Raw genomic sequence first — 18754 nt, forward strand, 5'->3', positions numbered from 1 at the left:
CACCCCCCACATACTATAAAAACTCCACAGCTCACTTCTGCCACAACTGTTTTTCTGCATTGTTAGGGGTAGCAAGCAGGGCAATGGCCTGGGCCCCCTGCCACATGGGGCCCCGCAGAGCTAAGTTGCTCAGGCTTCACTTTCAGCCCTGAGTGGCGGGACTCAGGGTGCTGGGCTTCAGTCCCTTGCCGTGGGGCTTCAGCTTTCTGCCCTGGGCCCCAGCAAATCTAATGCTGGCCCTCAGGCCCAGGGCAGAAACCTTGGCAGGCCCCCTGAAACCTGCTCATGGTCCCCCAGGGGACCCCGGACCCCGGTTGAGAACCACTGCCCTAAGTTACCATATGTCAGTACTAGACTGAAGATCTCACTGTGGGTGCCTGAGCCCCACGTAGCTCTGTAATGAATGTATATGATCAGTATAGCCTCTCACAGGGAAAGTTTTAATGTCTGACATTTCAAATGCAGAATGTGACTGTTTCTGTGACTTAGACGAGATTTTTTTTTTATTTAAATACCTTATGGAAAAATTTGATAGTCACATTGAGTTTAGTCTTGTAACTCTCATACACTTAGAGAAGTCAAATACATAGTGTACCGATATACAGCAATGTTTAATTGCCTCTCACTCGGCACAGTGTGCAATAATTCTTATCTGTTGTACACCAGGAGGAATCCAGAAGCACAATATAACTGCAGTGCACAATAAATGTCAGTGCTGTTTCTTTCTTTAGGCCACTAAAAGTTACTACTCTGCAACTTGTGTTTTCATCTTCAGTGGAGAGCTGCAATATAGCAGCATCAGTGCCTACTAGCAAGGGCGCTGGGCATTCATAAATCAGTGCAGTTCTGACTGCTAGAGAAGCAAAACGGGAAACCGACCCCATTGCCAATTTTCCTGGTCTAAGGGTGAGCACTTCAACCTGTCAAGTCAGCCTCCTTCACTGTTTGGAAGATACAAAGCAGCTTGACTATCCCCTGAAGGAATCAAGATAGTTTCTCTCCTTTTTGGATGACTGTCTGTCTCTCTATATATACAAAGGCACTCAGACATTGGTTCTGTGTGTGTGTGGATGTTTTCTTGTTATACATGGGCTAAGACTCTCTGTGCTATTTGCTATTTACATAACTCGGTAAATAGTAACAGGTCCGACGTTTCTAGGAATTTCCCTGTAGAAAATGGAAGAAGAGGGATGGTCGTTAGCATATCTCTGCTTCCCACCCCCACCCCTCTTTTGTCTCCCTCTGCCGTGTTTGCAGAGCAGAGCTGAACCCCAGACTCACCTGTCGTCGTTCTGCCATCCTTGGTCTCCCAGCAGCAAATCCCGAAACCTGTACCTGGGAGGAAGAGGAGGCACCTCACTCTCCAGATCCACCATCCTACCCTGGCAGCCAAAGCCTCTCCCCCGCGGCTCAGATAGCAACAATCCGACAAGGAAGCAGGAAACCGAACGGGTTGCCCCAAGCCAGTGCCGGCGTTCAACACACAAAGGCAGAGAGCAGCCTCAAGTCCTGTGCTGGGAAGGGGACGCTCCACAGCATCTGAACCAGTCCCAGCCTCTCTTGCAGAACGGAGAACGAGGAGAACCGGGGTCGAAAGTTATTTTCTTGCAGCCGCCGCTGTTCGCAGCCTTTCTCTAGGAAGCAGGTGCGGCGGACAGGCAGGGACCAGGGCTGCATTAGATGCACACACAGCTCGCAGGCTCTGGGTTGACAACAAAGAGATGCCTGCCATACGCAGCCATGCAAATGATATTTGGAGCTGCCGCTGGCGGGCCAACCAATGCGATTAATTCTCATTAGCATAGCCCGGAGAAGGTGAGGGGAATCTATCATCGCCAACCAATGGGATTAAATATATTAGCATAATGTGTCTGTGGGATTTTCTCAATCCCAGACACAGGGCTGGAGCAGCAGCAGAGCCCTGTGGATGCAGGTATAGTCTCAGGGATGCCCAAAAGTCTCCTTCAGAGAGAGGCATTGCACCAGATATGGATATACAGGACTCGTGTAACCATGCCCATCCCTACCCCAGGCATACCCTAGGATACCAGGGGACCTCTACACCCAAGCTTGCACAGGGGAGGAGCAGAAGCTGGGTGTGGCCAGGCTGGAAGATAGAGAGGAAGCACCTGGACGGACCTGTGTCCTGCAATACAAACTCCCTTAAGGGACTAGTTAAATTGAACTATGGGGTTTCCTAAATGTCCACCCACAATTCCCAGAAGGGACAGGCATTTTCTTCCACAATACCAGCAAAAGCTTTATGACAGCAGCACAGTTCCTGGGGGATCTAGGAACCATGGGGTGCACTTCAAAATCTTTCTCTCCCACTAATAACTCTAATGTCAGTGTGGATGCAGGGTGCTTAGATACTGCATGGGACTGAATTGTTCCTTTGCAATGTAGTTGCACGCTCCCAAGTCAAACGAGTGACTCAATCCTGGTAAATCTGTAGTGAAGACATACTCATAGGGGTCACTGCACAGGTTAGTCCCTGAAGGGAGGAGGCACAAACTGCCTCCCCTTGATTCTGCATGCCTTACTCTGTCCCACAGTATTCTTGTGGCACTGAGCACTAGGAGAGGCAGGATATCCAAGGGAAGTGTACATTATCTATTTTAACAGAACCAGTTTGGCTTTTGTGTCTTTAAAGGGGCACCACCAACTTGAACATCACATTTCCAGCTGACAGTGCTTAACTAGTTGTTTTTAAAAACTACATCTACGATCACTGTAACAGCATATGAGCAAAGAAAACAATTCTCTATTTTGTCATTGTGTTTACTTTGCATCTTGTATTCTCAGTATGTGTGTAGTCATTTCTTAGATTTTGCTGGTGGTGTATGCCTCTCCCCAAACTCTGCAACAGGGTGTTTAATACTAACAGTAGCAGCAGCAAAGAGAGAGGGAAGAGCGGGGAGAAGCCATAGGAAAGATCGCTGAACATCTGATGCCATATGTAATATTAGTCCACCACATTTAATTCCCTTCAGAATCTACTTTGTTCTACTAAATGCAGCCCTTTTTGTCACTTCAGCAGCAAAAAATGAAGCATTAAGATAATTGTCTCATTCTCCTTTCTTTCTTGCAGCATTCAAGATCTTTATTTATCATTACATTTTAATAGTTTTTAAATAATGGGTCTTATTCATTCCAGTTTTACACTTGTGTAACTCCACTGAAATATTGCCACTACAAGTGTTATGAAATCATGAGATGAAAATAAATAATAATTTGTAGGAACTTATTTGGCATCTGAGTATTAGTATTTAGAGTTCATTCAAATTCATGTTTCCAGGTTTGTCTCTATAACCATCAGGATTAGAAACATGCCCCCCCACCCCATGAAAGCTGACATTCTCACCTAATCATATGCCTTTAGGAGCTGGGGCTTTAAGAAAAAAACAACAAATATTGTAAGATTTATGATGAAATCATGAGAGTTAGCAACACTGCTTTAAAGTGAAATAACCCAGGTGAATCAGGCTCAGTGGGCCTTGCTTTGTCACTTTTCCTCCTTTTTCAAACTGATGAACTCTGTCAGCCCTTTCTGTATTATATGAGGAGCTGAAGCCCCAATGTGTGTGTATCAGGGAGCAACTTCTAAAGAAAACAATAGACGGTACAAAGCTGGAAAGGGTTGCAAGTGCTTTGGAGGATAGGATTAAAATTCAAAATGATCTGGACAAACTGGAGAAATGGTCTGAAATAAATAGGAAGAAATTCAATAAGGACAAAAGCAAAGTACTCCACTTAGGAAGGAACAATCAGTTGCACACATACAAAATGGGAAATGACTGCCTGGAAAGGAGTACTGCTAAAGGGATCTGGGGGTCATAGTGGATCACAAGCTAAATATGAGTCAACAGTGTAATGCTGTTGCAAAAAAAGCAAATATCATTCTGGGATGTATTAGCAGGAGTATTGTAAGCAAAACACGAGAAATAATTCTTCCACTCTACTCCGCACTGATTAGGCCTCAACTGGATTATTGTGTCCAGTTCTGGGTGGCACATAACAGGAAAGATGTGGACAAATTGGGGAAAGTCCAGAGAAAAGCAACAAATATGATTAGAAAACATGACCTCTGAGGGAAAATTGAAAAAAATTGGTTTGTTTAGTCTGGAGAAGAGAAAACTGAGAGGGGACATAACAGTTTTCAAGTACATAAAAGGTTGTTGTAATCGGCGTTGGCCCACCTACCCGCTAGGGGGCGGTGGGGAGCTATGAGGTCACTGGCCGGCCTGGGTCACGCCTCCGTCAGCGGGGAATTAGCGGCGGGGCGGCCGCCAGCCAGAGTCTGTAGCGCGCCCCTCAGGCAGGGGAGCGCCGGCAAAGGTCAGTAGCGCGCCCCTCAGGCAGGGGAGCGCCGGCAAAGGTCCCGGCGTGGCTCTGCCGGGTAGGGGAGCGCAGGCCCACCCTACACCACTGCGCTCCAGCCCAGGGCCCTGACAGTGGCAGAACGAGGGTCCCACCACTGGGTCAGCGGGGTCGTCCCGCTACATAGACTCACCACTGTGCAGCTCTGTCCCTGGGCTACTTCCTACCCGACAGCTTTCCCCGAATCCCTCTGGTCCCGTGAGTGCGTCGGGGTAGTCCGCTGCTGGCAGCTCCGGCTCCCCCTCAGGCTCAGGCCCCTCCAGCTCCTCTGGGTACTCGGCTGCTGGCAGCTCCCGCTCCCCCTCCGACTCCTCCAGTTCCTCTGGGTACTCGGCAGCGGGCAGTCCTGGCAGCCCCAGTCCGTCCTCCAGGTGAGGTCTCCACTGGCCCAGGGCCTCCCCTGGTGTGGCAGCAGGCTCTGAAGGGAGCAGCCCACGGTCTGTGTCTGCCTCCCTCCCTGGTGCTGCTCTAACTGAGCTAAGGGCCCCGCCCTTTATACTTCCTGTTCCACCCCTCCCCTTCCGGGGGGTGGAGCGAGCTTGGGCTGGCCCCGCCCACTCAGGCTGAGGGACAGGCACTGTACCCTCAGGTTCGGAAGGAAGCCACCCTGGCTCCCTACAGTTGTTATAAGGAGGATGGGGAAAAAATGTTCTCCTTAACCTCTGAGGATAAGACAAGACACAATCTGCTTAAATTGCAGCAAGGGCAGTTTAGGCTGGACGTTAGGAAAAGCTTCCTAACTGTCAGAGTGGTTAAGCACTGGAATAAATTGCCTAGGGAGGTTTTGCAATCTCTGTCATTGGAGATTTTTAAGAGCAGGTTAGACAAACACTTGTCAGGAATGGTCTAGATAATACTTAGTCCTGCCATGAGTGCAGGGGACTGGACTAGATGACCTCTCAAGGTGCCTTCCAGTCCTATGATTCTATGAAAACCAATTGAATTTCTCCCTTTAAGAATTTTAGTGAGTTCTCTTTCCAGGCACTCCTGCTTCTCTTCATATATGTCCACTCTGCTTTTTCAGTCTTGCACTGTCATGCCTAATCTCACTAGTTTCCAACAGCAGTTTTTGTTAATTCATTATATAGCAGATGAGAGTTAATACTGGTGACATTTTTCGAAAGCCCAGAAATATCTTCTAAAATTGTATACAGTCTCCGTATCAAATATAGTTACCGTGCTGCTGTTTTTTTACTAATATCTGCACAGGTACCGTTGTTTTGTTGTTCAGTGATGTTAAAGTGAGTAATTTGACCACACTTGGGCCTCTTCTTATCTTTTCCCCTCACTGGGCTCAATTTTTAATTGCTCACATGTTGTCCTGGTAGTTAATTTGAGCATTTGTGACTGATATATTTGTGCCTCATCCTGCAAATATTTAGGCACATGTCCTGTTATATCAACACAGCTACTCATGTGCTTAAAATTAACCATGTACGTAGTATATGCCCAAGAAATGATAATTTCTGATGAATAGGAGTGCAATAGGCAGAAATAAGGCAATCATCTTAAAAGGTACGGTGTAAACCTCAAACCTTTTAGAATTCTTTTGAAGGGAGGGATTTTTAACATAAATTATCATAGAATCATAGAACTGGAAGGGACCTCGAGAGGTCATCTAGTCCAGTCCCCTGCACCCAAGGCAGGACTAAGTATTATCTAGACCATCCCTGACAGGTGTTTGTCCAACCTGCTCTTAAAAATCTCCGATGATGGAGATTCCACAATCTCCCTAGGTAACTCATTCCAGTGCTTCACAACCTTCCTAGTGAAAAAGTTGTTCCAAATATCCAACCTACCCCCCCCCCCCCACACACACACACTGCAACTTGAGACCATTACTCCTTGTTCTGTCATCTGCTACCACTGAGAACAGTCTAGATCCATCTTCTTTGGAACCCCCTTTCAGGTAGTTGAAAGCAGCTATCAAATCCCCCCTCATTCTTCTCTTCTGCAGACTAAATAATCCCAGTTACCTCAGCCTCTCCTCGTAAATCATGTGCTCCAGCCCCCTAATCATTTTTTGTTGCCCTCTGCTGGACTCTGCAATTTTTCCACATCCTTCTTGTGGGACCCAAAATTGGACACAGTACTCCAGATGAAGCCTCCCCAGTGCCGAATAGAGGGGAATGATCACATCCCTTGATCTGCTGGTAATGCTCCTACTTATACAGCCCAAAATGCTGTTAGCCCTCTTGGCAACAAGGGCATACTGTTGACTCATATCCAGCTTTTCATCCACTGTAACCCCTAGGTCCTTTTCTGCAGAACTGCTGCCTAGCCACTCGGTCCCTAGTCTGTAGCAGTGCATGGGATTCTTCCGCCTAAGTGCAGGACTCTTGTCCTTGTTGAACCTCATCAGAGTGCATCTGACCCCAGGGGACTTGTGCTCGTCCAGCTTTTCTAAATAGTCCTGAACCACTTCTTTCTCCACAGAGGGCTGGTCACCTCCTCCCCATACTGTGCTGCTCAGTGCAGTAGTCTGGGAGCTGACCTTGTTTGTGAAGACAGAGGCAAAAAAAGTATTGAGTACATTAGCTTTTTCCACATCCTCCATCACTAGGTTGCCTTACCCATTCAGTCAGGGGCCCACACTTTCCCTGACCACCTTCTTGTTGCTAACATACCTGTAAAAACTCTTCTTGTTACTCTTAACATCCCTTGCTAGTTGCAACTCCAGTTGTGATTTGCCCTTCCTGATTTCACTCCTGCATGCCTGAGCAATATTTTTATACTCCTCCCTGGTCATTTGTCCAAGCTTCCACTTCTTGTAAGCTTTTCACTGTTAAGCCAAGCTGGTCGCCTGCCATATTTACTATTCTTTCTACACATAGGGATGGTTTGTTCCTGCAACCTCAATAAGGATTCTTTAAAATACAGCCTGGACTCCTTTTCCCCTCATGTTATTCTCCCAGTGGATCCTGCCCATCAGTTCCCTGAGGAAGTCAAAGTCTGCTTTTCTGAAGTCCAGGGTCCATATTCTGCTGCTCTGCTTTCTTCCTTTTGTCAGGATCCGGAACTCAACCATCTCATGGTCACTGCCTCCAGGTTCCCATCCACTTTTGCTTCCCCTACTAATTCTTCCCCCAGTTGGTTCCTCCAGCACTTGCACCAGGAAATTGTCCCCTACACTTTCCAAAAACTTCCTGGATTGTCTGTGTACTGCTGTATTGCTCTCCCAGCAGATATCGGGGTGGTTGAAGTCCCCCATGATAACCAGGGCCTGTGATCTAGTAACTTCTGTTAGTTGCCTGAAGAAAGCCTCATCCACCTCATTTCCCTGGTCTGGTGGTCTATAGCAGATTCCCACCACAACATCTCCCTTGTTGCTCACACTTCTAAACTTAATCCAGAGACTCTCAGTTTTTTCTGCAGTTTCATACTGGAGCTCTGAGCAGTCATACTGCTCTCTTACATACAATTCAACTCCCCCACCTTTTCTGCCCTGCCTGTCCTTCCTGAACAGTTTATATCCATCCATGACAGTACTCCGGTCGTGTGAGTTATCCAACCAAGTCTCTGTTATTCCAATCACATCATAATTCCTTGACTGTGCCAGGACTTCTAGTTCTCCCTGCTTGTTTCCCAGATTTCTTGCATTTGTGTATAGGCACTTAAGCTAACTCATTGATTGTCATGCTTTCTCAGTATGAGGCAGGAATCCTCCTCTCTTGAGCTCTCCTGCTTGTGCTTCCTCCTGGTATCCCACTTCCCCACTTACTTCAGGGCTTTGATCTCTTTCCCCCAGTGAACCCAGTTTAAAGCCTCTTCACTAGGTTAGCCAGCCTGCTTGCGAAGATGCTCTTACCTCTCTTCGTTAGGTGGAGCCCATCTCTGCCTAGCAATCCTTCTTCTTGGAACACCATCCCAGGGTCAAAGAATCCAAAGCCTTGCCTCTGACACCATCTGCCTTTTCCTTCCAAGGGGAGGATGGATGAGAACACCACTTGTGTCTAAAACTCCTTTATCCTTCTTCCCAGAGCCATGTATTCTGAAATGATCTACTCAAGGTTATTCTTGGCAGTATCATTGGTGCCCACTTGGAGAAGCAGGAAGGGATAGTGATCTGAGGGCTTGATGAGTCTCAGCAATCTCTACGTCACATTTTGAATCCTAGCTCCTGGAAAGCAGCAAACTTCTCAGCTTTCCCGGTCAGGATGGCAGATAGATGACTCAGTCCCCCTTATGAAGGAGTCACAACCACCCGCCTCCTTCTCTTGAGAGTGGCGGTCGTAGAACCCCCATCCCTAGGACAGTGCATCTCATGGCTTCCAATTGGTAGAGTCTCCTTCTGCTCCCTTCCCTCAGATGTATCATCTAGTCCACTCTCTGCATTAGTACCTGTGGAGAGAACATGAAAACGGTTGCTCACTTGCATCTGCATTGCTGGTACATGGATACTCCTCTTTCTTCTTCTGGAGATCACATGCTGCCAATTTTCTTCACTGTCTTTCTGTCCCCGCTGTGCAGCCTGCTCTGATTCTTCTGAATGTTGTGCCTGCGGAAGCATATCCTGATGTCTGTCCAGAAAATCTTCATTTTCTCTTATGCAATGCGTTTTCTCCAGTTCTTGAACCTTCTCTTCCAGTATGGAGACTAGCTTGCACTTTGTATTTGCAGATTGTATTTCCCTAGTTTGTTAATATACTATTCAATCAAAAAATTGTTTTTTAGATTAGTCCATTTAAAAAAAAACTGACAGTACCCCTTTACATAATTCATTCTGAGTAAATTTTTCAAAAGCATCTAAATTTCTCCTGAAAGTCAATGGGACTTGGGCACATTTGAAAATTTTACCTAAACTCCTCTTTTCAAAAGAGCCTGAATGATAAAAGAATCTGCGAGTAACATTTTGAAAAGTGATTATCATTTAGGAGTCGGTATCCTATTGACTTTCACCAAGACTTAATCTTCTAAATTCTCAAAGTGTCTTGTCAAAATAGGACATAGGCTCTTAAATCACTTAGCTGCCTTTAATTTTTTCCCTTTAACTGGAGAATCTCAAAGCACTTTAAAAAACATAAGGAAATCCTTAGAGCACCACTTTGAGATAGGCATTATTATCCACAATTTACTGATAGGGAAATGGAGAAGTTACAGTAAATTATTATTTATATTACCTTGTGGCCTAATTACATGCCAAAGATCATACTGCAATTTGGTGGCAAAACCAGGGATGGAACCCACAACTTCTGATTCTTAGTGGTATGAGAAAACAACTAAACTATGCTTCCTCCCTGCAGAGATTGATATTAAACACTTAATGCAAGTTATCAAGAGAGAAAAGAGAAAAGAGAAATTGGAACATGAATATAACAAAACATATCAGAGAAAGGTTAATATTATTATCCAAGTTAGAATAATTATATGTCTGTATGACATCTTAATGTTTCATTTACATTTTATATTAGAGTAGAACCTCTCTAATTTATACTGGGTGACCTATTGTGAATTATTGAATTTTGCAAATTAGTACATAAGTGAACACACACAATGAATGCATGGATAATGTGTCAGATGTGTACTTTGCACATGCATTTGACAAGTATGGTTTAGTTTTAAATATTTATAAAATACTTTTTTGTATATTAGGAAATATGATGCATATTTTTTAAAATAAATGAAGTCTAAATATGAGACCTTGCTATAGAAGTCTGTTCAATCTTGAAGTGGAGAGAATCACTGGTTTTGTATTTTTTCTGAGGGAGGTGAGATAAAAAGTTATGGGGTGTATTGATATAGTTTGAATTGCTGAGATTTTACTGCAAGCAGTTTATAAAGCTTTAATTTGTTTGGTTTATTATTCTTGTAGTTTAACTATTTTTTCATCCTATTCAAATTGCTTTTAAGATAAAGTGGGTTAGGTTCAGCCAGTAGAAAGAATATAAGAGAGAACAGTGGGGAAAGGGAAGAGAATTTGCAACCGCATTGTCATGGGGAAAAATAAGTTGAAGATTAATGAAAGGAAAATACTAACCTATAACTTTACTGAGTATAAAATTGTTTGCAGCGTTGTTGTAGTCGTGTTGGCCCCAAGATATTAGAGATACAAGATGAGTGAGGTAATATATATTTTTAATACACCAACTTCTTTCTGACCTGAAGAAGAACTCTGTGTAAGCGTGCAAGCTTGTCGTTTTCACCAACATAAGGTGATCCAATTAAAGATATTACTTCATCCATCTTGTCTCTCTGAGTATAAAATTATCATTAAAGGTATGTGTACTGAAGCTTATTATTATGTTATGTTTGGCAGTCATGTGATGCGGTAATCATAAATATTTTGAGTGGAAAGTGTCAACTTTTCCAAAATGATAATGTTCCAAGTTTCTTAATTGCAGAATGGGGCAAAGCTTTATTTATTCATTATTGCAGAATGGGGCAAAGCTTTTCTTCCTGCAGTCTGCTACCAAATTCTTAGCTGTCAATATCAGATGGCTGATAAGGGTTCTATATAAGTCTGTCAGAGAGAGCATTGTTGGGAGGCTTACTAGCAGGTAGATCTTTGAAAGGGGCAACAAAAGGCCACTTATTTATATAATCGTAGGACTGGAAGGGACCTTGAGAGGTCATCTAGTCCAGTCACCTGCACGCAGGACTAAGTATTATCTAGACCATCCCTGACAGGTGTTTGTCTAACCTGCCCTTAAAAATCTCCAATGATGGAGATTCCACAACCTCCCTAGGCAATTTATTCCACTGCTTAACCACCCTGACAGTTAGGAAGTTTTTCCTAATATCCAACCTAAACCTCCCTTGCTGCAATTTAAGCCCATTGCTTCTTGTCCTATCCTCAGAGGTTAAGAAGAACTGTTTTTCTCCCTCCTCCTTGTAACAACCTTTTATGTACTTGAAAACTGTTATCATGTCCACTCTCTGTCTTCTCTTTTCCAGACTACACAAACCCAACTTCTTCAATCTTCCCTCATAGGTCATGTTTTCTAGACCTTTAATAATTTTTGTTGCTCTTCCCTCGATGTTCTCCAGTTTGCCCATATCTTTCCTGAAATGTGGTGCCCAGAACTGGACACAATACTCCAGTTGAGACCTAATCAGTGCGGAGTAGAGCGGAAGAATTACTTGTGTCTTGCTTACAACACTCTTGCTAATACATCCCAGAATGATGTTCACTTTTTTTGCAACAGTGTTACACTGTTGACTCATATTTAGCTCTTGGTCCACTATGACCCCCACATCCTTTTCTGCAGTACTCTGTCCTAGGCAGTCATTATGGCCTATAACTATTCCTGCTTCTGCTGTGACCTTGACAATCTTACAAACTAAGCAGAGTTGGGTCAATAGTTGAGTGGGAGTCCTCCAAGGAAAACTTTAGGTGCTGTAGAAATTGATGCTAGTGATTCAGTACATGATAGTGCTAGTTGGGGACTGGAATTTCTGTTCTGAACTTCCTCCCTCCCCCTCCCCGCCTCAGTCCTGCAGTAGTCATACTTCAACAAAAAAACTTCAAAAACAGACTTCAAAGAGAAACTGCAGAACTAAAATTCATTTGCAAATTTAACACCATTAATTTGGGCTTGAATAGGGACTGGGAGTGGCTGGCTCACTACAAAATCAACTTTCCCTCTCTTGGTATTGACACCTCCTCATCAATTATTGGGAGTGGACCACATCCAACCTGATTGAATTGGCCCTATCAATACTGGTTTCCACTTGTAAGGTAACTCCCTTCTCTTCATGTGTCAATATAATAATGCCTGCATCTGTAATTTTCACTCCATGCATCTGAAGAAATGGGTTTTTTACCCATGAAAGCTTATGCCCAAATACATTTGTTAGTCTTTAAGGTGACACCAGGCCCCTCATTGTTTTTCTTGTGGGAAACTGAGCCGCAAGTCTGAGTGCTCTTTTCTAACCAGTTGTACAGCCTCCTAATAGCAGGTTCATTTGGGTTTGCTTCTTCGGTATGTTTATAAGAAGGTCATGTGAGGTAGTATCAGAAGCCATACTAAAGTCAAAATAGATCATGTCTACTGCTTGCCCCTATCCACGAAGCTTGTTAACCTGTCACAGAAGAAGAAGATTAGGTTTGGTTGGCATGATTTGTTCTTGACAATCCATGTTGACTGTTACTTATCAAGTTGTTTTCTTCAAGCTGCTTTTGATTATTTACTCCCTTATCTTTCCACTTACCAAAATTAAGATGACTGGTCTATAATTCCCTGCATTGTCCTTTTCCACCTTTTTATAGATAGGTATTATGTTTGCCTTTTTCCAGTCGTTTGGGATCTCTCCTGTACTCTACAAGTGCTCAAGATAATTGTTAATGACTCAGAGGTCTCTTCAGCTGGTTCCTTAAATATTTTAGAATGTATTTCATCAGGCCCTGCTCACTTGAAGATATCTAACTTGTCTAAGTAATTCATAACTTATTCTTTTCCAACTTTAGCCCTCAGATCCTACCCCATTTACACTGATGTTCACTATGTTAGTCATCCAATCACTTTTAATTTTTTCGGTGAAAACTGAAATGAAAGTCATTTAATAGTTTGGCCATTGCTATGTTTTCTTTATTGTCTTTCCCTCATCATTGTAATGGGACTACCCTGTCCTCTGTCTTCCTCTTGCTTCTAATGTATTTAAAATACTTTCTTGTTACTCTTTATGTCACTAGCCATTTTTATTTCGTTTTGTGCCTTGGCCTTTCTAATTTTGTCCTTCCATGCTTCCGTTGTTTTCTTTTTATAGTCATCCTTCATAATTTGACCTAGTTTCAATTTTTTGTATGACTTTTTTTTTGTTTCAGGTCTTTGAAGATCTCCTGCTTAAACTAGAGTGATCTATTACCATACTTCCTATCTTTCCTAGGCATTGCAGTAGTTTGCCCTTGTGCCCTTAATAATGTCTCTCTAAAAAGCTGCCAACTCTCCTGAACAATTTTTCTCTTAGGCTTGCTTCCCATGGGATCTTACCTACCAATTCTCTTGGATTCATTCTCATCAATCAAATTACTATCTTCAGAAGGATTACTCAAAGTGTATGAAATTAGGCCAGGTCTACATGGGAACCTTTTGCCAGCATAGCAAAATTGGTTAGGTGTTTTGGGTTTTTTTGTTTTGTTTTTGTAATGACACTTCCGTGCCAGCAAGAGCATTAATGCAGGTGCAGTAATAGTGGCTAAAAAAAATGCTTTTGATACTTATTTTGCTTGCTGAACCTGTATAAGCTATACAGGCAAAAGTATGTTGTAGCTAATATAAGCTGTGTCTGTCATACTAATAATTCTGCCATACTCAGAAATATTTGCCTGTTCAGGTATACTGGAAAAAAATAAGGCTTTAGTCTTTGTAGGATCAGAGGTTTAGTGATGAATGAAAAGTAATTTTTAAAATGTCACAGTATAGAGATGTATAATTATACAATCTCATCTATAAAGAACCTTTTGCAAACATAAACATCCCAAGATACAGCTTTTGTGCACGCGATTCACATGCACGCAGAGAGAGAGATTTCCTTTTTTTTTTAGAAAATGAAAGTTCAATATCCTAAATAGCAAAAGTGAAAGGAGCTGGTCAGCCACAATGTGTAACCTACCAATAGCTGGTTCAAGGGTATCCTCTGTGCTCTAACACTGTGCCTCTATGCAGCACAGTCTTTCCTTGAGCTCCCCCTGAAGTGGTGCAGACCTATACCGCTCTTAGCATGGAGTACCTTAATGACATGATCTAGAATGATCTAAATAGCTTTGTTGCACACCCCGGAAATAAGTGTCCTGATTTCAAATGAAGGTATGATACTAATTTGTTCTGCACCAAAATTTCCAAAAAGTGACACTAAGAGTTGTATTTAAAGAGGAATCTATCTTGCCAACCTACACTTTCCTAATGAGAGAATTCACAAGAAACTCTGAGTTGAAACTTGTGGTGTTTTTAACTTCTCATTATGCATGTTATCACTAAACATATGGAAGAGTGGTATCTCAGTTTTGACTTCAGTGGGAGTTCTCAGTAAAAGCGGATTAGGCCTCCAGGATTTGGCACAATGGGTCTCTCAGATAAAAACTCCTCATGTGCATAAGGATTTGCAAGATTTAGTAATTTACGAAGCGATTATCCAATGACTAATTATTTGACTTTTAAGAGTATTAATTTATTTTACATTTTTAATTAATGGTTTTGCAGCTTTTTACAGTGTTTTCTTTTTCAGTCTTTGGAAATTTGAAACTGAAATATGTTTTCTTACCAAAACTAGTTTTCCTCTTTTGTGTTCTCATAAAGAATTCTTACTGTATAAGTCTCAATCCAGGAAAATATCCTTTTTCAGGAAGGGTACTTAAGCACATGCATAACTTTAAGCATGTGATAAAGTCATACTGATGTACATGGGACTTCAGAATGTATTTAATTGCCTTCCTGAATCAGGGCTTAAGTATTTAATTTCATCAAGCAAATCTTTTTTAAGAAAAGCATTTAAGCATTTTCAGGCTAACCCTCCCACTACTTGTGTGAATGATGGTCAGGGCCGACGAGAGGAGGGGGAAGCTGGTACAAATTACCGGAGCCCGGCAGTCTGGAAGGGGGCCTGGGGCCCGGCTCCCCCACCTCTCATCGCCTTACCAGGGCCCGGCAATCCAGAAGGGGGCCCGGGGCCCGGCTTCCCCCGCCTCTCGTCGGCCCTGTTTAGCCGGTTCGCCCTTGCTGGGGGACCCAAAAAAAAATTTTCACCGGGGCCCGAACCCACTCTCGGCGGCCCTGATGATGGTTGTATGACTGGGCCCACTTGCAGGGGAGAGAGGAACTAAAAAACAATGATAATTTATTACCATCAAGATTAAATAAGGGGTCAAGCTAAAACCTGAGTGAATAAGTCATAACTTGAGATGAAAGCTTGCTTTGTGCTATGCCTACTGAATCTCTAGCCTAATTTCTTTTCTACTCCAATTGACCATTTCAACATTTGTTGTTCATCATATTGGAGGACATGAGTTCACATGGTTGTAATATAAGCTACTTCATGTTTTTCCCACAGAAATATATTTCAAAATGACTCAGGCATGCTGTGAGCCTGGGCAATTGTTGGGCAGAGGGGTATATGAGGCAAATTCTGACATAGTTAGTTTAGGCCCCAATTCTGCAAGCACTTATGCTCAATCTTAACTTTACTCCTGTGAGTAGTAAGATTTAAATTAAACTGCTCAACTTGAGTAAAGGTAACTGTGTGATTGTTTAAAGAACTGGGGCCTTATTGGAACAGGACAAAATTATTTTACTGACATGAACAAAAATGTCGTTAGACTTTGTTTTTTGTTAGGTTAGTCAAATCATTAATGGAGCAGAAGCAAAACTTGGGCTAACACAATGTAAATTACTTTTGGACTATTCAAAAAAGCTTGTAATATTAATGTATAGAAGGAATTATTTATTAAAGTTGTGTGTCTGTCATTTAAACCTATGCTGCCCACTGGTAGATTTTTGTATATAAATTGACTTGACTTAAATTACAATATGCTATTCTGGACTATTAACAAAAAACATGCAGACAATCTGCTTAGTTCTCACTTGAAAAATAAATGTTATTTTTCCCACATATTTTAAACTTTTTTTATTTAGCTCAACAATTGTAAATTACTGGAATGAAAATTATCATAATGCTGGATAATTCAGCAGCATAAAGTTCATTCAAACCAGGCATGGAACTGAAATATTTTTTTAATGCTACTTTGATTCAAATGTACTCAAAATCTTGTTTATATATTACATTGAGACTTACCAAAAGTCACATGTCCTTCCAATAAAAAAAATTGATAGTAATACACAACAATGACTATTATTATAAACAGTTAAACTGGAAATGTTTGTAACTATTTTCTTTTAGACCTTTGGTGCTTCTGGCAAATTCAATCTTTTATTATTTTCCAATGTGTGAGGGGGCACACTCTCACTCTAATAGAGAGGAGGCTAGTGAGCTCTTACAGGCTCAGCCAGCACTAACCAGTATGGCTTGCTTTGCTTGAAGAGAGGAAGCTTAAAAAGGGAAAGCCTTTCCATAGGAAGGAGCCGTGATTAGAGAGAAGACTGCTGTACTTTGAACACTGATGACTACAGGGACAGATCAGCAAAGAGAAAAACAGTCACGGATTCTGCCACCCCTAAAACTATCGGCTAGGTATGACGTGGGGGTTACCAGATGGCGGGACTAAAGGCAGGCGCTAACCCTGATCAAGGACACTAGAACCTGCAGATAAGCTGAACCCCAAAGGGGTGACCAAGAGACTGCCCACCTTTTGTCTTTTTTCTTTTATTCTGATTCTCTCTCTGCCAGGAAAGGAAGAGGGGAAAGAACCTTATTGTTCTTGTTTGGAGAATTACTTGTATGCCACAAATGGGGGAAGGACTCTGTAAGCATCCCAAATCATGGTCTATTGGTGATTCAGGGAGCCCCCACCCACCACACAGTGCCATCTGATTCCTCACCACAGCAAAATTCCTCACCAATGTGAGGTTTCAGAGTAGCAGTCGTGTTAGTCTGTATCCGCAAAAAGAACAGGAGTACTTGTGGCATCTTAGAGACTAACAAATTTATTAGAGCATAAGCTTTCATGGACTACAGCCCACTTCTTCGGATGCATACAGAGTGGAATAAATATTGAGGAGATATATATACACACATACAGAGAGCATAAACAGGTGGGAGTTGTCTTACCAACTCTGAGAGGCCAATTAAGTAAGAGATTACCCCGAACAGGGGTATTCTATTTGCTACCCAAGATCCATAAACCTGGAAATCCTGGACGCCCCATCATCTCAGGCATTGGCACCCTAACATCAGACTTGTCTGGTTATGTGGACTCTCTCCTCAGACCCTACGCTACCAGCACTCCCAGCTATCTTCAAGACACCACTGACTTCCTGAGGAAATTACAATCCATCGGTGATCTTCCAGAAAACACCATCCTGGCCACTATGGACGTAGAAGCCCTCTACACCAATATTCCGCACAAAGATGGACTACAAGCTATCAGGAACAATATCCCCGATAATGTCATAGCTAACCTGGTGGCTGAACTTTGTGATTTTGTCCTCACCCACAACTATTTCACATTTGGGGACAATATATACCTTCAAGTCAGCGGCACTACTATAGGTACCCGCATGGCCCCACAATATGCCAACATTTTTATGGCTGACTTAGAACAACGCTTCCTTAGCTCTCGTCCCCTAACGCCCCTACTCTACTTGCGCTACATTGATGACATCTTCATCATCTGGACCCATGGAAAAGAAGCCCTTGAGGAATTTCACCATGATTTCAATAATTTCCATCCCACCATCAACCTCAGCCTAGATCAATCCACACAAGCGGTCCATTTCCTGGACACTACTGTGCTAATAAGCGATGGTCACATAAATACCACCCTATACCGGAAACCTACTGACCGCTACACTTACCTACATGCCTCCAGCTTCCATCCAGGACACACCACACGATCCATTGTCTACAGCCAAGCTCTAAGATATAACCGCATTTGCTCCAATCCCTCAGATAGAGACAAGCACCTACAAGATCTCTATCAAGCATTCTTAAAACTATAATACCCACCTGCTGAAGTGAAAAAACAGATTGACAGAGCCAGACGAGTACCCAGAAGTCACCTCCTACAAAACAGGCCCAACAAAGAAAATAACAGAACACCACTAGCTGTCACCTTCAGCCCCCAACTAAAACCTCTCCAGCGCATCATCAGAGATCTACAACCTGTCCTGAAAGATGATCCTTTACTCTCACAGATCTTGGGAGACAGACCTGTCCTCGCTTACAGACAACCCCCCAACCTAAAGCAAATACTCACCAGCAACCACACATCACTGAACAAAACCACTGACCCAGGAACCTATCCTTGTAACAAAGCCCGATGCCAACTCTGTCCACATATCTATTCAAGTGACATCATTATAGGACCTAATCACATCAGCCATACCATCAGGGGCTCGTTCACCTGCACATCTACCAATGTGATATATGCCATCATGTGCCAGCAATGCCCCTCTGCCATGTACATTGGCCAAACCGGACAGTCTCTCCGCAAAAGAATAAATGGACACAAATCTGACATCAGGAATCATAATACTCAAAAACCAGTGGGAGAACACTTTAACCTGTCTGGTCATTCAATGACAGACCTGCGGGTGGCTATATTACAACAGAAAAACTTCAAAAACAGACTCCAACGAGAGACTGCTGAGCTGGAATTGATATGCAAACTAGACACAATCAACAAAGGATTGAATAAGGACTGGGAATGGCTGAGCCATTACAAACATTGAATCTATCTCCCCTTGTAAGTATTCTCACACTTCTTATCAAACTGTCTGTACTGGGCTAGCTTGATTATCACTTTAAAAGTTTTTTTTCTCTT

The 18754-nt window shown here is 42.8% G+C and overlaps 1 protein-coding gene across 6 annotated transcripts in view; it reads right to left on the reverse strand.

Annotated features, from left to right (window-relative positions):
* KCNT2 (potassium sodium-activated channel subfamily T member 2) overlaps window positions 1–1732 on the reverse strand; it is a 287270-nt gene extending 285538 nt beyond the window's left edge. For all 6 annotated transcript variants that reach the window (XM_034779504.1, XM_034779503.1, XM_034779501.1 and 3 more), the window contains exon 1: window positions 1282–1732. In XM_034779504.1, coding sequence (XP_034635395.1) covers window positions 1282–1376 — 95 coding nt within the window. In that variant the 5' untranslated portion in view covers window positions 1377–1732. The remainder of the gene's footprint in view (window positions 1–1281) is intronic.
* Between the last annotated feature and the right edge of the window lie 17022 nt (window positions 1733–18754).

This window comes from Trachemys scripta, chromosome 8 (assembly GCF_013100865.1).
Source record: "Trachemys scripta elegans isolate TJP31775 chromosome 8, CAS_Tse_1.0, whole genome shotgun sequence".
Taxonomy (NCBI): Eukaryota; Metazoa; Chordata; order Testudines; family Emydidae; genus Trachemys; species Trachemys scripta.